Source organism: Seriola dumerili, unplaced genomic scaffold (assembly GCF_002260705.1).
Source record: "Seriola dumerili isolate Sdu_G_001 unplaced genomic scaffold, Sdu_1.0 BDQW01000138.1, whole genome shotgun sequence".
In the NCBI taxonomy this organism is placed as follows: Eukaryota; Metazoa; Chordata; class Actinopteri; order Carangiformes; family Carangidae; genus Seriola; species Seriola dumerili.
In genome coordinates, this window is record NW_019174393.1 from 17,827,723 (window position 1) to 17,849,729 (window position 22,007).

At 40.9% G+C, this 22,007-nt stretch overlaps 1 protein-coding gene across 1 annotated transcript in view; it reads right to left on the reverse strand.

Moving 5' to 3' along the window:
* sbf1 (SET binding factor 1) overlaps nt 1-22,007 on the reverse strand; it is a 73,689-nt gene that overhangs the window by 27,580 nt on the left and 24,102 nt on the right. The window contains exons 2-7 of the mRNA XM_022749307.1: nt 12,252-12,337; nt 10,419-10,556; nt 9,857-9,985; nt 9,413-9,523; nt 1,212-1,317; nt 77-209 (exon numbers count right to left, since the gene is read on the reverse strand). Of these exons, the coding sequence (XP_022605028.1) occupies nt 77-209; nt 1,212-1,317; nt 9,413-9,523; nt 9,857-9,985; nt 10,419-10,556; nt 12,252-12,337 (703 nt within the window). The remainder of the gene's footprint in view (nt 1-76; nt 210-1,211; nt 1,318-9,412; nt 9,524-9,856; nt 9,986-10,418; nt 10,557-12,251; nt 12,338-22,007) is intronic.

The window sequence follows — 22,007 nt, forward strand, 5'->3', positions numbered from 1 at the left end:
TCAGATGAAATATGTTGTGAAAATAAACAATGACACCTAGAGAGTGAGACACCACTGAGAGATGGTGGAAACTCACCTGTATTTGAGGGGGAACATGATGGCCAGCAGTCCACGGCAGGCGTCCGTCAGTCTCTGGTAGCTGCTGGACAAGAACAGGATCTTATGTTCCGTCAGCGCCGCGCAGAACAGATACAACACGTTGATGATACCTGAGGGAGGAGAGAGCACAGACAGGACATCACTGGCAGTCCAGGAGGTGGAACTCGTTCCTTCACATCCTCATACAAAGCTCAAGTTAGTTTTCCAACTGGGTCCTTCATTAAGTACACCTGTATAATCTAATGCAGTCCACTTCTGTCTAATTCTACCTTTACCACACTTAGAGAGATAATCCAACATGTTTATTATTGAGACTTTAGCTAGAGGTGATCCTGTATCACACTGAAAGCTGTTTCCAATTATGTTTGTGAACGTGGCGGACAGAGTAACGCCTCCACTCGCTCAGTAACAAAGATACAGTTAAATTATAACTTTTAGAACAGTGGCAACAAAAGCTGAGCATGAAAAGCTTCCTACAGGTTAAATTTATGCCAAAACTGTTGTTGTGGGTTGGATTACATCTGCAGAAGAACCAGCAGCCTGTAAAGTGGCCACTCAGTTTAATGACCTAAAAAAATTGCACAGAAACAATTTAGGAAATATTAAGGAATCTGCTTGACAGGGCAAACTTTACTCACTTCGTTTTATTCACTTATTTTATTCACTTATTTTATTGTATCTATATTATTGTATCTATATCTATATCTATATCATTTTTTTCGTTTGTTAATGTTATTATAGCTTTTTAAGCCCTTTTAAATCTATTTTAAATCTCTTTTTAAATCTATTTATTGTATCTAATTGTCAGCTTCCTTATTGGTCCTTTTTCTTTTTAGCTCATCAGTCATTGTGAAGCACTTTGAACTGTGCTAACATGTCTGAAAAGTGCCATAGAAATAAAGTTTGATTGATTGATGCATAGGTTTAAAAACATGAGCAACAGATTTGGCGTGAAGACCTCTTTCTTATTTCAAAGTAAGATATCTGTTCTTGTTAAAAATCTTTTGCTATAAAATGACTAACGGACAGTCGTCACATTTGTCACTGGACACCTGAAAACCCTGTTTAGAAATGGGACGGACGTATTAATCCCACATTCTTATTGTTCATACCAAGCTGTCTGAAGAGCTGGGCCACACTGCTGCCGCTGACAGGAAGCGAGTCATTGATGGGAGTCTGGATCACCTGCCGGTCGCCAGCACCTAAAGTTATGGTCCTCTATAGATTAAGAGAGAGAGAAGGAGAGAAAAGAAAGATTAAAAAACAGGCGGGTGAGAACGAATGGCGTTTCTCAGAAAAACCAGGGTTTGACAGCTCGGTTTAATCACAGTTGTGCGTCAGAGCAGCGTTACTCAGCGACAGAGAGATGGAGAATCCCAGAAGCTTAGCAGGTACACGACAATTAAGGCACAAGCCATTCCACTCCATGCCAACAACCTTATTGCAAAAACAACAGCAGCACCACCACATCAAAGAGCCTTTATGGGAAACTGGAACCCCAGTGACAAAGCAGGTGTCATGCGCAGGTGATTTTCCACTGCAGTCTAATGCAAGCACGAGTGGGAAGGGGATTGGTCAGGGTCACTCTGTATGGAGGATTCATTTAGAGCCATGAAACATGTCCTGGGATAACTTTTAAATAAAATGGTAGTATTTTTCTAAAAAAAAAAAAAGAAAAAAAAAGAAAAAAAAAAATTGCTTTGCATACTACTCAATACATGGATACAACTCAAGATCTCACATTGGATCACATTGGAGTCTGATCTGAACTGATGTATAACTGGAAATCTACTGCGCTCCAGACAAAAGACAAAGCCAATAAATATTGACTTGTGTGCGGTCTGGATAACAACTGTATCCGAGAGTGCAAACAGAGATGATTAAGACAAATCTATACAGTACAATTACAATCGTTGAGTAAAGCTGGGGAGTCTTCTGAGACAAGACAACATGACTAGTGAACACAGCAAAGCTCAGGGACATGATACTGACACTGTGATCATCACTGATAATGTGATCCTCGTTTTATGGGGATTGGAGAAAATCAAAACAACAACAGTAGTTTCATTTTAATCTTTGCCAGAGGGTCACAAACCCCGTCTGACTGGAGAAGCGATTCGTTTCAGTGGTTCACGGTTGCCCAGTCTGTTTGTCTGTGTGAGGACTGGGCTAGCTGGGAGGGAGAGGTGCAGCGTTATTTTCTCATGCTCTCTACAGCAGCGATAGCGTCAGCGACCAGGCGAGCTGTTAGCGGTTCAATACTGTGAGTCAACATCTGATCATCCAGTGTGTTCACTTCAGTGTTTCAGATTTGATAATAATGAGCAGTCGTGTGGATTCATGTTATTTACATAGGTGGAGAGAAAACTCAGTTCTGACAGGCCCGGAGGTTTCCATCATTTTAATTAATGACCACATGGCTCTGATGTAGAATCTTTAACACTTCTCTGAGCTGGACGGCTACAGGCTTTGTTTTGATGGACCAATGGCAAGGTGACTAATTCTTGTGTAAGTATAATCAGTGTGCTCGTCTTTCTTGTCCACGTTCTCCCACTGACTCTCAATACAGTTTTTTTTTTTTATCTTGAGAAACATGAACATTTCTTACAATCCCTCTATAAAACCTCTAATGATATCTCTGTACCTGAAGAGGAGCCAAAACATACTTACCTCCATCTGATAATTCATTGATATTTACTTTTGGATGTTTTACTACAGAAAGTGTTTGAAACCCATGAAAAAAAATAACAATACATTCTATGATTGTCTTAATTATGGATGGATTTATAGTGAAAAATTTTCAAGGACCCCCGGGGGTTCCCCGACCCCACTCTGAGAACCATTGCTTCAAGGGAGCGTTCGACAGAGAGCGTTCTCTCTGCTGAGAGTTGGATGTGTATGTTTTGCCCGCTGATTGGCTTTAGTGTTGGCAGCACCTCAGCCGGCTATTTAGCTCGTTTACTATTCCAACAAATAGGAGAGGTTGTAGCTGATTAAAAACACACTTATAACAGTTATGATACATTATACATCAGAGCCATGTAGTAGTTAGAATAACAGACTGTCTGGGCCCAGGAACAAAGGGAATGTTATAGTGTTGTTCTTGGCAGGCAGAAATGATAAGTGAGATAAACCACTTTGTGTAGTGAAGGTTGATGGGATTACCCTTTATCTTAACATGTATTTAATACTATCTAAACAACTCTTTCTTGCTCCTCCTCATTATAATCAATTAGTCCAGAGAATGCATCTCGAAGCCTGCTGTTCACAGTACAATTATCTGAAAGTGAACTGTAGAATCTCCACTTTATTGCTTTTGTAGTTTCGTTTTCAGTTCCACAACACAGTTGGTTACAAAGGAACAAAAGAAATGATCAGCATCGTGAATCTATGGAGCTGATGCTTGGGCTCGTGCTTGTATCGGGAATGCTGTTTTGGTTTTGTATGTAAGAAGGTTGATCAGCTGTTGGTCACATATTGAGTCTATATTAAAGCATTATGATTGGTTCTCCTGCCACAGGCCGTGTGCAGGGATTGGCTGAGTCGGGGATGGGTGGAGAATAAGGAAGCGAGGAAAAGCTCAGAGCTGATAGGTGGCGAGGGGAGAATGAAGTCAGGCTGGCGTACCAATCTCTCCTCTCTCTCCTCTTGGCCCGGCTACACAAGCATCCAGCAGATAGACACACACACACACACACACACACACACACACACACACACACACATGGGGTCCACAACACACACACACACACACACACACACACACACACACACACACACCCCGCAGAACAAGACCCAGGTTAGAAACAACAGGAGTGAGGGCACAGAATGCCCTAAATTTGACAACAACATGACAGTAATGTATCAGCATGGCAAAACAAGTAAAGCTGCACAAACAATGGCATCATGAACATGAACTGCAAGATGAGCGCTGTGTAAAAATATAGAATGAGACACGTGCAAAACAAAGTCAAGCCATCGTTTGGCATTCAACAGCGCAGTAACAGCAACAGATGATTCATTTTAGTCCTGATTCAAAAACACAGAGAGAAACCACAGTACAAACAATGGTTCATTCATTTGTCATATAGCAATAATATAATAGTAATAGTGTAGTCCACTGTAGGTCACATTCACCCTACCTAGGTGAGCACAATGATTAGACTCAGTCAAAACAAGGATCTAGCAAACATCCTTACATGGTTCCGAAATGACACTGTAACAACAAGGGGAATTTCTTTTATTTTTCGAAAGTGAAAACATCTGACCACCGCAATAGTTTATCCAACAGCACGTGCCTGCCGTTAAACCATAACAGGTACTAAAACTGATACTGGTAACAACAGAGTTCCTGCACTGAAATCACCTTCCAACCTTATACTCACTGACACACCACGGCGATAAGAGCTAACATTACTCACTGGAGTCCACAGGCTACGTGCCATGTTGAGGATCAACGTGTGTTTGCTCATGTGATCAACTGACAGAGAGTAGCAATGACCTCCTGCAGAACAATCTGCAACTTTTAATTTGAAGTGGGTTTTCTCTCCTTCAGTTATGATAACCTGTTCCTCCTACATCAAACTTTCAGAGCACTTGGCTGTGTGACAGGTGATGTCCAGAAATTGGGATTGGAATTTCCTCTGTCATGTCAATTAATTATAGATGGGAAAATGAGCACTTGGCTGTCTACCATACTAAACAGAAGTCATTCCAAACTAGGGGGAAATCTGACATTACCACACTTTCACCACAAATATCATGATTCACCAGGATGTTCAAGAGGACTTTACCAGCAAAAGGTGCATAAAAAACCCACCGCTCAGGCCACCTCACTGCTCTACTTCAGCATGTCTCAACATATCAGGCCAACAGCCTCAAGTTCACTTCACATTAGAGTTGTGTAAACGACTCTGATAAATATCTGCTGTTGTAACATCCTGCTGGTCAACCTGTCTTAGTCAAACACTTGTAAGCAATCGGTTATTTCACAAGATGCGCAGCAGTGCTGCTGTCAACTGGAACTGGCTTATGGACCTCAGACACACTTTAGTCCCTCAATAGAATTCAATACAATAATCTGCTCTGCTATCACTGCAGGTGCATTTAGCTCAAATGTTCATACGTCAACTGACTGTTCAATGAGCTTTTCGATCTCTCACAGCACATTTACATTTACAATGATAACTTTTAATGTTAAAATAGAGGGCTGCTTTTGTGATGAGGACTAACGCCGGGAACACACTGCCTGCGCTGCATGAGTGTGGCGGCTGATGTCACTGAGCTGTTGCAGAGAAGCACATGTGTGTGTGTGTTGATCACACCGGATGCGTCTCTGCTGCGTTGCTGCTGCAGCTCTGTCTCTCTACATAGAGTTTGCAGGTAGCTGGAATGTTGGATTTCTTTTCATTATAAATTCATTTCTGATTTTTTTTTGACACAAAATGTCACTAAAATGTCTCTGTCTCCACATGCAGCTGCTAAAATGGTTTAAAAATATATTAGTATTTTTTCATGTCTGTGTCATATTCAAATTCAGCCTCGACATAGAAACTATAGTGGAAGCTCTCCGTTTTATGAAATGATGCTGGTATGCAATATGACATCATCAGGTCTTTTGTCTGTCCATTTCTGCTGGGAGACGAGCGTGTTACGTGTGAAAAATCGACTCAGCCGCGAGGCAGTGTGTCCGCTCTAACCTGTTAACACGGGCGCCAAAATGAAAACCAAGACGTTCTGCAACTGCAACACAAACGCCAAGCACCCAGTGTGTTCCCGGCCTAAGCAATGCGTGATGATCGTAGCGCTGCCTTGAATAACAACTTCCCCAACAGGGCTGCTAACATTAGCCTACATTTAGCATTACGATGTAGGAACATCCTGGATCAGCTCACACAGCGAGACATTACTGCACGGTCAATGTGCTCGTCATGAACGGGACTTTCCTAACAACAAAAATACAGAATGAAATGTGACTTGGCCTTGGATGTAAGACTAGGTTATGTGTAACTAACAATGATGAAGCCATAGTTAAATCTATTATGAAATGTTGCAAGTATTCCAACTGGCACAGCTATGTAACTCTAACTATTCTTTTCTAGTTCATATTTACATAGAGACTATGTGGGCCTTTGGAACGCCTGACGGTTACTGGTGCCAAAAGCAGTTTGGTGTGCGACAGTGTTGCCAAGACAATATGTCTAATGGTCGAGATCATTTCAGTGTCACGTTGCCGGAGTCGTGTGTGTGAGTTGTGTGTTTTTTGGGCAGAGGCTGACGTGAACAGACGGATTCTGAGGTAATGACAGACATTTAGTGTAGCAGAGAGAAAAGTCCCATGTCATTAAACATTGACTGGAATGTGTGTAAGTCTGTGTTACTCTTTGTAAAGTGGCCTGTCCTCCTCTCGAGCCAGAGGAACAGAACTGTTTGTACTTCAGTGCCCTTAAGGAGCTGTGTGCAGTTACAGGTAACATAACAGCTCTACGGGGAAACCACTGATAATATTTAAGTCAGAATCTGTCAGTATGATGAAGAATGATTAAGGAATAAGCATGGCGTTTTGGCCTGTGCGCTGATGAGTGTTTGTGTTTTCAGATGTGTGTTAGTGTGTGAGGAGAGCTGTGCATTAGCCTCTGCTGTTTGGGTCTATATGCGTGTTAATACTGATTAGAACTGAGTCTCTCATTCAGACGCTGCGTTGTCCAGTAGGAAGCCATCTGCTGTACCATATGGCCACCCAGCAACTGAACTACGACCTGCACAGCTTCGGGAGGGAGGGTGTGTGTGTGTGTGTGTGTGTGTGTGGTCCAGGTATTACTCATGTTGTGGGGACCTAAATCTGTTTACGCAGTCACACTATGGGGACTTGTTTTCCTTATGCAGACAAAAAGCAAGTCCCCATAACATAAATCGTTAAATCTTAAGGTGAAGTTTAGGTTAAAGGTCCATATAGTATAAAGGTAGATGTCCATGTGTTGTTTGATTATAGATCAGGTCTAGGTTCTATATTAACACTGTGAAAGTATCAAAGTGCTCAGTCCACAGAGAAATGCACACAGCCTGAATTCAGAAACTGAACCTTAAAACCAGCCGTCAGGACTTCTGTGACTTTGTGATGTCACAACAAAGCAGTCACTGCTCTCAGCCATGCCTCAAGCCCTGCCCACCTGGACCCACCATCCAACCTTGCAGGGTTTAGTTTCTCTAGCCAATCTGAAGAGAGGCTCAGAGCATCATCTCTTCTGATTGGCTCATCGACCTGCTGTTAGACCTGCTAGAGCTCCAGAGAGAAGCCTGAGAGAGAAGATGTATAACTACACTGAAATGGTTTTTGGTTCTTAAAACCACAAATATATCTTCTTATGGATCAACACTTCAAATAAAACACAGAAGAAGAGGAAAATATGGAGCTTTACATCTTAAGGTGATGACATGTTTTAAGGTTAAGGTTGAGGTTAAGGTTAGGGTGAGGCACGTAGTAGTTATGGTTAAGGTTGGAGTAAGTCTTCAGGAAATGAATGTAAGTCAATGTAATGTCCCCTCAAGTCAAAGAGATGTTCATGTACATGTGTGTGAGTGAGGAAACAACTTGAAAACAATCAGTGTTGTAAAATGCTCATTAATAGATGCAACAAATCAAGTTCATGAAAAATGCATGAGAAGAAAAAAAAGAAATGAAATGTTTCAAATGATTAACATGATTCTGTGAAAAATGTTTGATCACAAAACACACAGAAATGCAGGTCAAAAACAGCTGAAGCACCATCAATCACGCATGATTTGAAATGACTGCAAGAAGGAACGCATTCCTCAAAGAAAAGAAAACAACTCTTCTGCTTGATTAACAGAATCAGTAACATCAAGCTGGTTGTTGATTGGTGAAGCTTGCAGAACGGTAAAGTTACCTGGAGACAGGCCAGCAGCCAGTCACAGGCCAGGGCCTGAGGAACCTTGTCTAAACTACAAACTGGGGACTCATCTGTCTGTAACACAGAGGAACCAGTGTACAGTAGGGTGCACAGAAGTGACACACATGGGTTACAACATCTGGAAACCAAAGTGGAAGTTTTCAACTGATGTAGATTCAGACAGAATAGACACTTCCTACTGTTTGTGCACCGTGAGCACGAGTCAGTGTAACAGGGATGATTCATTTACTTGCAAAAAAGAGAAGGAAGTCAATATTTTCTGAAGGCAAAATAACAAAACATGATTCTTACAAAATATATTTTAGAAGTGGGTAAATGATGGAGAGGAAAAAAAAGAGAGAGAGAGAAAGATGAGAAATAAACAGAAAATGTCATGAGAATAAAGTTGATTTTAGCTCAAATGTGCTCCCAAGTAACACGCAATGCCGGACCTGCTGCTGCATGTTTATGTGTATATGCTTGTGCAACAAAATACCAAAAATACATCTTTTAATCTGAGGAAGTCTGCTGACTCACAACAGTGGAGACATTTAGCGCGATGAGTTATCTAAAGAGTCTACAGTTGTGTCAACAACAAAAAAAAAGCCTGGGTGCAAGTAACAGTACCAAAGTATGTGTCTCAGATATGATGTGTTTTTCTGATTATAAATAGAAGGGCCCATACTTCCCCGCTCCACGGCCAACAGTGCATGCAAAATGTGATGATTTGGTCTCTATCTGTTTAAGTGGCACGGATCATCCACAAAGGAGGGTTTGTGTTTAACAAAGCTTTGTACTGAGTGTCTCTCAGTAAAACCCAATGAAAATGAAATAATGCTAAAATATCTGCACTTGTGTTTACAGGATGGATGACTGAGCACTACATGACACTGCCCCTCAGGGACAGAGATGTCCAGTAGAACCAGCTGTGTGAAGAAGATTAGTGACATTTTAAACCTCATTACTCAGTAAACAGTAATCCATCAATTATTTAATTATGCACGTACAAAGACATGTGCATGGACTTTTGCATGTGCATAATCAAAGTCTCTTACACATGAAGAAAAAACCTCTCCGACGCTAAGATTTTTCTTTAGTACCAAGCTAACAAAAAAAGCGAGTTTAGCGCTAGGTGCTATGCTAGCTGGTTGCGCCAAGCTCTACTTCTCTACAGTGCAAACTGTCTGACAAAGCTGCACTGCTGAACAAGGCATAGGGTCACATACGGAGTGTGTATACCACCCAGTTGCAAAGTTGAACAGCATAGAAAATGACAGAGGAATGGTGTCACAGCTTTGGTCTACATGACAGCCAAGGTCAGGTCTTTGTCTTTTGCCTTTATAGAGTAGTGCAGTTTGTACAGGTGTTTGTGTGAGAAAGAGATGAGCGGTCAGTAGTTTTACCTGAGAGCCTCCAGCGATCGGGATGACACAAGTGAGGAGATTTCCGATCACCGTTTCCAAGGGGACAGACAGGCTGTCTACATGGATGGTGTAGATCAGACCCAGACAGTTCTGTTCAATCAAGAGGGAGGAATGCATTTGTCAACCAAAGATGTACCACACATCCAGAGAAAGTCTCTCCACTGTAATAACACCATATTTACTTCAGGGCAATATTACTGAAATGTTATCAAAATAATGAAATCCATAACTCTGATTGCTCTTCATTTGGCCATAACACAAAAAGTAAAGAGCTAAACAGCTCAACAGTAACATGTTTTGGTCCAATGTTGTGTTTCAGCCACCTTCTGTGTTCATTCAGAAAAATGGCTGATAAGATAATAACACAATAGAACCAGAAGGAGTGGAGTGACTATAGTATAAAAACTGTTAAGTGTGTCGTACCCTGAACACCTCTGTGTAGTCCAGGCGGGACACCAGCACCAGGCTCTTAGGGGCAAAGACCTTCGCTGGTTGGACGAGGGCCAGCTCCTCATCCACTTCATCCACCTCGCTGGCCTCAGCCTTCTGCAGCTAAACACAGAGCAGAGACACACACAGCTGCAGTCACACCAGGCTGAGGTAAACACATCAAATTATAAACCTGGCTTACAACAGAGACACAGGTTCAGTCCCCAGTGTGAGTGCCTCTATGTCCTGCTCTAAGAAAAACAACTGGCATTGTTCACAGGTGGTATATAGTAAGTGGGTGTTCATCATGTGTGCACATTAGTCAGACTAATCGCACACAGGAATCACACAAAACAGCATCTTCATTGGCACCATTTTTTTGAAAATGTGTGAAGTTTCCATCTCTTTTGTAATTGGCGTGTATGGCAAAAAGTATTTATGGGCCCCAAGGTGTCACATGACTACTATGCCAATATACCAGTGAGGGATCATGTCATTGTTGCCACGCTAGCAACTCCAACTGGTCACGACATCACGCAGCTGACGTCTGTCTCACCTGCGGGTTGTCCAGTCCCTCCCAGAAGGTGAAGCAGGCAGAGTAGTGACGATCCGAGTTGATGTCAGTCAAAACCGCTACAAAGAAGGAGGTAGGCTGCCGCTCAGGAACCAGCTGCCAACCGCTGGGCTGACAGAACTAGAGGGGGGGGGGGGGGGATGAAAGCATGGGGGACAGGGGGGGAAAAAAAAAAAAAAAAAAACACAGACAGAGAAAGATTAGGCAACCTGGGTGACATATCAGACAGCAGTGACAGCAGTGGGTCTTTCAACACCTCAGGGTGATTCATGCAGGGCTGGGCTATCATGAACACAACTGAACAGGTTCCGAAAACTTTCCATCCGCTTTAGTAATATGACAAAGCCGGGGAAGCACCGGCTGTTGATGTGAACAAACATGGAAGTATATATTTCTCATTTCTAATCAGATTGTTTTGGGTTGAAAATATGTACAATATGTAATTTTCAAATATTTACTTGCAAAACAAGAAATGTTAATGGAGCAGTCAATACTGTGACGGCGTTGACTGAGTTCAGCAAACAATACAGAGTCAATATTAGCAGTGTTTTTGTTAAGATATGGAATTTATTATGTTATGGTCATTATTCACTGGGTATCTTCACTGACTCGATGTCTTGATCTGAAGTTGGCCTATAACTGGTATGTGTAAACATGTCACACACGCTCCTTTAATCTTAAGTCAATCTGTACTGAAACTTTTTATGAAGCAATTTTTAGTTTCAAGTCAGATTCACTGACTCAACAGGTCTCACACCTGACCTGCATTAATATTAGGGATGCACCAATCTGACTGGATGACATGATAATGACTCAGATACACTAACTGATCTGTTCTTACTTTATATATGTGTTATATGTGTAAACTAACTAGGGCTGCAACTAACAATTATTTTCATTATCGATTAATCTATCGATTATTTTCTTAATTAATATTTTAATCTATGTCAGGTAAAGAAAAGCAGAGAAGAATCACAACTGCCAAGAACCCAAAATGATGCCTTCAAACTAATAATCAACAGTCCAAAACTGAAAAATGTTATTATCATACTTGTGATATTCGATAATATCACAGTTTCTCACCACATGTGATCTTTATCTGCTCAAGTCTTACACCCATGCCTTGTGAAGCACATGCAGGAAGTGGTGTCGTTTGGCCCGTACGTCATCTACTTAGCAGAGTCAGTACAGGTTCAGATTCTGTAGCAACAGATTTGATATGTGATGCCACAGCTCCTCAGTTTCTTAACATACTGTCTCTTCTTTGAGCACTTCTGTGACAACCACATACCACAGGCAACCATTCAAATTAAACAAACCTTCTTCTTCCCCAAATCACCTTAAGATCCAACCTCCATGAATTAGAAATCATATTTATTTTTGGTTTATTCCAGTCAGAGTGTTTGTATTACCAAGGCTTACGTCTAAAGCCCTTAAAGATGGTCAATACTGTACCTCGTCAAAACCAGTGTTCATCCTTAGAGGACCATGTATTCCCACAGCAGATACCATGTGGTTTGGTGCTTGCAGTTGTTAGCTCTAATCATTTTGATGTGGACCCAGATGTTAGACAGACATGTAGATGAATGGATCGGCTGACCGAGTGACACTGCAAGAACACCTGCCACGAAAACACCTCTCATCTAGGACAGAGTTGTGTTGAGCGTATCAGCTCTTACTAGACATCTTGTAACACTGGCAGCTGTGCCTAACCACTGACCCGGCCCGGGAATTACACTCGCAGCCCTGACAGGGTTAAGTGTCTTGTTCTAGCGACTGAGCTACAAAGGAACATGCCTGTGTGTGTTGACTTACCAGCTCTACGCCTTGTGGGAATGGGCTGTCCTCCCAGTCTTTCTCAGGAAACCGCTGGAGAATGCGACCTTGACCTTCACCCTCCACTGCAGACACACAGAGGGACACATACAGAGTTCATTCCTTTTTCATTAACATTGTTTATTGTCCGTTTATTTCTAATTCTAATCTAATATCTTCTAATTTAAACCATATCAGCAACAATGTCATTCTTTTTTGCTGTGCTTTATCATTTGTATGTTTTTATTCAAATAATCATGTTAACAGAAAATGTATGTCCTGCTGCACCATGCTAAATATAATTCTGCTGGTTTGGGAGACTATAGTCACAGAATGGTGCATGTCCTCTGTTAGCTCTGTGACCTGACGTCAAGCATCAGTTACGTTTTTCAGATAAGAAATGTGGCTCTGAACAGGATGCTACATGTAATGAGACAACAAATTTGAATACAGTACACAAACGTGTCCACTTGGCACCAAGCCTCTAATGTGACGGTGTGTCTTTGGACCAACATAGAAAATCAAGAGCTGGTACAGTGATAATACAATGTAATTAGTTACTTTAGCAAAGGAAAAAAAAAACTTTCAGGACAGCAACTTCTCTCTCTCTCTTTATGTCTAAACATTCATATTCCATGTGAATTCTCAAATGCATAAGATAAACTGTTCATTTCTACACATTAACTACTCCTTTGGTTACAACTATGAACGTACTCAATTCGCGGCTGCCTCAGTTTCATTGAAAAAGGTGCAGAGCCTGACAGATACATTTAAGGCCAAAGCTTATTTCAATATTTGAGGAGTTTAAAACATTCAATAACGATAAATATTTTTTAACAGATACACATAACATAATAAAGTTAGTTTCAGTGTCTAAAACAGTAACCACTAAAGTTGAAAAACATCATAAATGCAACAAAACTGAGTAAAGGTTCTGTAAATGGAATTTTAGACAATAACACAGCAGCAAACAACTATTTTTTTGTAAAGATATAGTGGAGTAATGGCGTCTTGAGCAGAGAACGAAGCCACACCCCCTCTGTGTGTGTTGTAATTTAGTTTCTCTGGTCTTTGTTTTGGTTGCCGGTCTGATAGCACATGCATGTAAGTGCATGTATGCGTTCATGTTAGTGCATGTGAGTCCCTCCTTGTCAAACCTCTTCCCCACATTTATGATCACAGAGGCACCGCACACAGGCGGGATGTCACAGTGCAGTGCACAGCATCCAGGTGAAAGCAAGCTGCAAGAAACCCTCCATTGAAGAAAACAATGTTTTCCTCTAAAAAAAAGCCTCAGACAAAGAAGGAGATGAGACCAGAGAACAGACGGACTGACCATGGGGTCCGCTGGCTAAAATTCCGGTTGGCCAGTGGACCTTCAAAACTTCCATAAAGTTTTTATCTGCTCCACCAGTATCTTTACCACCTCCACCTGAGTCCAATATATCATAACTGCTGTTGTTGCTGTTGACTATAATTGCTGGTAAGTAAGGGTTGTCCTTTATAGACAAAAACAAATTATATAATAGACACTGGGTCAAATTGATATTTAAAGCCTGTCAACAAGACTAACTTAATATCTTGATTTATCTAGTTTACCTGTTCACCAATCTGTTTTACTTCTATCTGTGCGATGCAAGCTATGGGCAAACTTTTTCCAACCACAATGTCTGTCACCATTCGAAGACACAACCGTTTTTATGATACAGTAAAGTGAGCTAACACTGCTGCAGAAACAAGACGAACTAGAATTACAGCTCGTCGTTGTTGCTCCTCCACCAACCGGACAAGTTACAGTTTCATCCATGTCCAGTCCAGAGTCATGTAATATACAGTATGTGGTGAAGCCTTTGACATTTAGTAAGAGTTATTAAGTGTATTTGCAGATGTCAGATGATGTCACAGTGAGCTTGACCTTTGAATTACATCACTTCATCTTTTATCCTATTAGACATTTGTGTAAGTTTGTCAGAATTTTGTGTATGAACAAAAATGTGCTTTGTGAGGTTACAGTGACCTGTGACCAAAAAATTTCTAATCAGTTCATTCTTGACTCCAAGTGAATGTTTGTGCCAGATAATGAAATTCCCTCCAGTCGTTCACAAGAATCATCATCTTATCCATAGGGTGCCTGTATGAGGATCTTACAAGTTAAAGTAAGCAGATTTGATTCATTCAGTCTGCAGCATGTTAGTGACACAGCACAGCAGTTGTCACTTCAGTCGTCAACTTGTCTCTAACACTGTCTTACTGACTGTTTCACTGTTGTAAAATCAAGTTTGTCAGTGGCCTATAGTCCAGTCCACTCAACTACTCGGTCAGCGGAGCAGTGGAGGATTAGTGTATTGTTGCTGATGGACGTACTGCTACAGTAGTGACGACCTAAGCACTTATATTTAGCTTTCCATTACTTTAAGTTCTTATCATTTACTGGTCATTAGAAACACCTTCACCATTTTATCTGCAATTAGTGTAAATCAGCTGATGGTTGTTTGGTGTTTGTAGTGCTGACGTGGTCATTAAAGCAAAAAGGTAAAGGTTAAAGGTGTAATGAGAAGCATGTGGGCAACAAATGAGTTGGCAGATTAATTATGAGACACGTCTATTAGTTACATCAGTGTTTCAAAATATGTATATTGTTACATTAGTCTTTTAAGCGAGTCCCTATCTGCCTGTTAAACAGTGGTGATGTGTTCAAATGCTTGTTTGGTGGTTAATGAGGCCATTTTCACTGTTGGCCAGGGCCAGACTCATCACAGCAGCACAATGACATGACAAATGCCGACTTATGTAACCAACACAAGCCCCTTTCAGCCTGGTCTCATCTGAAGCCCTGAAGGTTGCTTATTGTTAGAATTCATCTGCACAGAGAACACACTTTATTCTCCAACACAAATGATATAAATGTAGCATAGAACAGTACAGTCATTTATTTAGTGAGCTAAATAAAGGGACGTTTTCACCAGCATTTAGACCAAACCTGACTGTTTTGTACTAAATTCTGCCTTGGAGAAAAAAACAGAGCCTGTGGGCCTTTACCAAGGGAACTAAAACAAGAAGCACAGACACACAGAGACGATACACAAACAGAAAGTAGGCCAGCTCCCAAAACACACAGAGAAACGCTAAAGTCATCCCCTCTCCCTAGCGAACAAGGGATATGTGGACAACTTTGTGAGAGCGGTGCTCTGGGATCAAGTCGTCAAAGTCAGGCGGTTCATTTCTTTTTTTCTTTCTTAATTTTCTTTTAGTTGCAAGATGATAACCGGGAGTCCTGACCTGCTTTACAGTGAATCAGAGGTGAAATGTTTGTTATGCTACATGAGGAGGTTTCAGGTAATTGTATTTTTGGCCATCAAAGGCCAAAAGTGTTCAGTGCCATGTGGTTAAACGGTATATATGGGTTCAACATGGCTATAAACAGGTTTCCATTGCAGGTTTGCAGAAAATAGAGGCCATTTTTTTTTTTAGGACAATCTTTTTTTTTTAATTCAACAAAACATAAATAGTGATGTACTGTGTTTTCCAATGAGTGATGTTTATGCAAGTAAAGCTGGGTTTTCTCCTCTTGCGATATCATTTGAGTTAAACGTGACGATGGATTTCTAGCAGTCTGCCTCTCTAGTTGGAAACTGGCTGTCTGGGGCCCTGATACAGCAGACGCCACGACTCGAATGGAAAAAAAGTGTTTCCATTTTAATTTTGTGAAATATTGCTTTGTAGAATAGTCTGAAAAACACCTCCCTGCGAGTGTATACATTTTTTGTGACATTTGAGAGTTTTTTCTAAATTCACGTGTTTCCATTGTGTTTTTAAGTTTGCAATTTCAAATTGCACATTAAGCAGGTTAATGGAAACGCACCTTTAGGACATAATTAAAGTTCCTTATTTTCCTCTTCTCCTGTGTTTTATTTTAATCCATAAGAGACATGAATGAGAGCACAGACTGCTTTGTTGTGACATCAACAAAGTTACAGAAGTCCTGAAGGTTCATTTTAAGCTCAGTTTCTGAATACAGGCTGTGTGCATTTCTCTGTGGACTGAGGCTTTGATACTTTCACAGTATTAATATAGAACCTAGACCTGCTTAATAATTCAAAAACAACACATGGACATTTACCTTAATACTATATGAGACCTTTAAACATCCACTATTGAGTGTGTCTTTGTGGTTGCACATTGAATACAATGAAAGCTTTTCATTCATCATTGATGTCATATGTATTGCAAGTAGTAACATGTCTGAATAAATTTAAACTACATTTACACAATAGAGCTGTAAAGTGTTTAAATAAACTGTCGCATAATTATTAACTTAAGAGGTGAAAAGCTGGTGAGAGGGATTTTGTTATGACATAAAGAACGTGACTTGCCAATCCCTTGATACACTGTGATGAATCATCTGTTACACTATACTGTAGCTGATGCATGCTCTGGAGAACGTGTCACCTGATACGGCCTTATGTTGTGTAGGTGTGTCAGGCACCCACAAAACACATACAAACAATGACAAAACACACAAATGAGAGTGTGACAGTGTAAATCAAGGCTGGTGTAGATACACTATTAGCAATAGTCAGGCAGAGTGGGTGGGGGATTATTAGCGAGTCTGAAGCAGGAATCATCTGCAGCCGAGGGAGAGTGTATGAATGAGCCAGAGAGGGAGTCTGTTGGAGTGACACGCAGGCCTCCAAACCACAGACACTGGAGAAAGGCAGGCAGGCAGACACACACAACACACACACACACACACACACACACACACACGATCACTCTCACAAAAATCCTTCAACCCAACTTCAACTCCTTCCTTGCACTGGGAGAGGCATGCAAACTGCACAGTGTCTCCACAATGGGCTCATTTCCACTCTAATCTAATGATGTCAAGAATATGTGCGTGTATACAGAAGGAATCTATGGAATGTAAACAGACTTAAAGGTTTCCTATTGACTCCACAAGGCAGCAATTTACTCTGAGAAATGAAGAAGGGCGCAGAGCGACGACTGTAGCTTCGCCACCGGTAACAACAAATTACAACCACTGCACATTTTAAAAAATACACAAAAGGAAACTACAGAAAAAAGTAATTTATATTGTGTTATATTGTGTTATGTTTATATTCATGGAGCTTTTTAGGATATAATACCAACGTTCTTTTAACCTGCTGTTTCAGACTCACTCTAGACAGAGTTCTGAGCTATTGTGTTATTTTTTATAGTGATCTCCCAGAGAACCAACTCCTCTCCGCTGTAGTCCTGGTGCTTTTGAGGTTCCCTCAGTTAGTCAGCAAGCTTTAAGGAGGGACTAATAACCAGGAACAGTCCAACCAGAAAACTTCAAGGGTTGGAGAAGAAGGATACAATGAAATAAGGCATGTCACTGAGCCTATTTGTTAGCAAACTGCAAAAACTTTTGGTATGTTGGTTAATGGACTTCATCTCTAATACATATACAATATACATATACAATAAATCCCAGTTTACAGAAGTGTCGTGATCGGGATGGTATTAACTGACTGTGGCTATTTTGTAGTGATTCTGCAAGCGGCTCCAGGCTGAGACCAAAATGGTCACATATTGTCATCATTCTTGTGTGTGTGCAAGTTAAGTTTAAGCATAGCCACATTATTGTGCGAGTGCATGATGACCATTAGGCTGTTTGCGGTGCCCGCTCCGGCTCATGAGTACTGCCATTGGTAGTTGAAAAAAGTAACTTTTTCTTCTTTCTCACTGGCTCAGTGTCCCTATCTGCACTTTCATCATCAGTGCACGCGATGAAATGAGAAGAAAACGAGGGAGGCTGGCGGAGAGGGAGAGCCACCGAGAGGGTCAGATCCACAGCTGACGATGAGATGAGCAGGAGAGTCTGAGCACCTGTGACTGAAAAAACACCCGCACGCTGATCTGAGCTTTGTTTGTGTTTGTTGAGATTTTTATCTCTGGCTATGAGACGTGGAAGCCGAGGAAGTGAGTAGAACAGTGTTGTGGACTCTGCTTTATTCAGCCTGTCCCTGCTGGGTAACTAAGACTAGCTAACAGCTGTCTGCAGATATCAGGTTGATGTCTTGTGATGAATTAAGAGAGGAGACTATTCAGATTCTATCCTGTCTATTCAATGTGATTCATTAAAGCGGATGTGCTGGACAGTTAAAAAGTATCTGCTACTGATAGTCCATGTGTTTTTATTCCTCTTGCTGAACATCTTCCGCAGATGTCAGGCCTAAAAGAATAATGCATGTATCATGTTTTACTCAATTTAAGATTTGCCGAGGAAAATAAATCCTTGTCCAGTTTTATACCTGGGAAATGAATTTCCAACCTAGCCTCTAATGTGCAATTTACACACTGTTATATTCAAGGATAAAAAGTTGTTGGACACTTTGGCTGAAAGCTGAAGACAATCAAGTTAGGTGATAAGATATGGACAGCAAGTCAGGTTCCCTACAAAGAAAAAAAAATGACTTGATATATAGAAAATATAAGAGGCTATCTCATCGATTTAAAGTCAAAACACAATTACCAGACCAATAATACATCTCCAATGTCATTCTCGTCATGAAAGCTCACAGTTTCATTGGTGCCGATCCAACAAGATTGACAGTGTGACGTTTGAAACTAAGCAGGTTACTGGCAGCACAGAGTTCATCTCAGAGCTTTCTACCTTAGAGTGGTAAGGGATGTTAGGGTATTCAGCTGTTACAGGAAGATTAGTTGTAGCTCTGACACTGAGTTTGTATTTTCTTCTCTGAGTGCCAAAGCAGCCCTTTAATATGGCCATGCACACCAAAACCATTTACACCATATTTCAAGGTTCATGGCTGCATAGAACAGTAAGGCCTTACATACTGCTTATCTCACAATCGACTCATTAATGTCTTAGCTTAAGACATATTATAGTATGGAACAACCATTAAGATAGATCCTTAATCTAAAATGTATTGAAAACTCATCTCACAGGCGCCTCATCACCCATTGAGAACGTTATACGAAACGCGAACTCAAGCATACATTAGTTGAGCAGTGACAGGCCACTGATGCTTTTAAGCTGGGTGCGCAGCATACATCAACAAACACTGCTGCGAAAATCTCTAAACAAGCACAGTATCTCCAGACAACGCAAGAACCGAACACATTACAGCAGTCGGTCAAAGCCAAGAGCATCATTGTGTCACTTCGATCTAGTATGTCCAACACTGCCAACGTTCTAATATACATTATTAAATAACTGTTACAGGTGTAATCACAGTGTGGCTTTTATAAGAGTACAACCTGAATAAAAAAGTAAGATCATATGTCAAATAGCTCTAGCTGGAATGTAGCTGCGAATGAGTCCTTGCATCTTTAACTCTGATTTTTCCAGCTTCGCTAGAAGACATAGCTGTTGCGACGCTGTCGCTGAACTGATCAGAGTCTACACTGCTGTGTTTTGTTGAGAGCCCAAGTGCGCTACCAACACATCAGCATGTTCTACAGCTTGAACTCTAAATGACAACTTGCATAAACACATGTCAAATACTGAGGAGGAATGAGATTTGTCTGTGAATATTACAAGTATTACCAAAAGTACTCATAAAGCAAAGAAGTGCTACTCTGCGTAAGTATCTGCAGTATATAACCACTATGTCATTTGGGTGTCCTGGCAGGCCATCTGGATCACCAGAGCACAGAATCCAGACCCCCATTTCTGTATATGACAAACATATCTCTCTCACCCTTTATGCCAAGTAAGATGGTTGAATACCTTCACTTATCAGATTCATAGATAATTTCTTTCTGCTAAATATGCTGTGCAAAATAGATGTTAAGTCAAGCAGTTAGGAGCCAATAAATATATGGCTGATATTTAAGCATAGTTGTAGATACCAAGTGTGTCATTCTTAGAATATATATTATCGGTCAGTTAAGTAATAAATTGCAAGCACCATACATGATGGTCAAATTTTAGTGGTGAGATTTTGTTGTGACACTGCACAAAGTCCTGACGCTCAATTGTAAGGCTCAGTTTCTGAATACAGGCTGTGTGCATCAACAGTATTACATAGAAGCTGACCTGCTTTATCATCGCAAACAACACTTGGAACACCTACTTTTATAACTATATGGGAACTTTAAAGTGAGTTGGGCTTGATAGTTACCACAACCTGTACCACAAATGAACAGGGCTGATCAGGCCTAAAATTGTCATTTATATGAGTCTCCTCCATGTTACACCCGCTGCTTTCACTCACATCCAGCTGAATAACATCTAGATTGGCTAATCTCCAGCAGGCTTTGTGCAAAGAGGCACCACATGCAGCAGTCATGAGACATATAATAACCTAATTCATTCTGTGGGTTGATTGTGATTTTACTTTGAACTTTTAAATGTTTCCTGGCAGTTTGATCTTGGAGGTTGAGGAACATTTTTTACTCAATGTTTATTCACAAACGCGGAGCTCAGACTAATCTAGTAATTACTCAATCCTGCTGTAGTTGTTGAAACACAGTCCTCATTTTGATCTTAGATGTTCATAAGTGCAGAAATAATGTGTTCCTCTTAACCAACAAAAATTTAGTAACAATTAAAGTAAATTATTTACCTTTTAAATACATTCATACCAGCCGCAGGGTAAAAAAAAAAAAAGGAATTTGGCAATGTCCACACTGGGTGTGTGTGAGCAGCAAGAGAAAAACAATTAGAGCTCAGCAAGAGCTGCTGTTTAGGAAGTAGTGACCAGTATGTAAGGGATGATGCGCATAACAGAGCTGCTGAATGATCGTAAGTACAATGGTTTCAAGGCTCACAATGAGTCTGCAGTGTGAGGAGGAGATGGTGAACCAAGTTGGAGTGGCCTTTCAGGGACGTGACATCCAGCTGTCAGCCAGACTTTGATGTTATTAAGCAGCAGGTTAGTGACTGGAAGGCTGTCCGTTTCCTTAAAGGCTTTTGTCCTTTATGGCGCCAGATTATTGATGAACTTCATGGTTTTGGCACAATGTCTTGTTGACAACAGATTGTCGTTGCCATCCTCTTCCTGATTTAACATGATTTCCTCCTTCTGTAATATATCCTTGAAATCTAAGACATCAGGACATGACATGGCTCCAAGTTTCGCTTTCATCATTGTCAGTCAATCTCGCTTATTTATTTTCTCCAGAACAGCCGACCTGTGCATTTCACGAACTGTTGCTGACTGTGGTGTTTTATGTTTTTGGCTCCATCAACAATCAACCTACGGATCAAAGTTCACTGAGATCACATTTTTTCCTCATTCTGATGTTTGGATGTGAACGATTAACTTGAAGCACCTGATCTATATTTACCTGCATTTATGCACTGCACTGTCTGCCACATGTTGGCTGAATTAGATAACGGCAATGAATAAGCAGGTTGCACAGGCCCATGTTGTTCCTAACAAAATGCTCGGTTTGTAATGCTTTAAAAAAAGCAACTGTTGTGAATGTCCCACAGTTCACACTGAAAAAAACAAAGCCATCAACACGAGTGCAATGCAAATGAGAACTGGAAGCGACAGCCAAGACAACAGTGGAGTGAATTCAGGACAAGTCTCTGTCCTTGTGTGGCCAGATTTAACTCCATAGAACATGTGGTGAGAGACCTTAGATGGCAGGCTCACCAACCGCTTCCCATCAATCTGACTCCAATGTGAGAAGGATCAGCCCAAGAAAGAATGTGAAAAGCTGCCCAAATCCAGGTTTGCAAAGCTTGTAGAGACAAGAAGACTAAAGAATCTGTAACTGCTGCAAAGGGCTTCG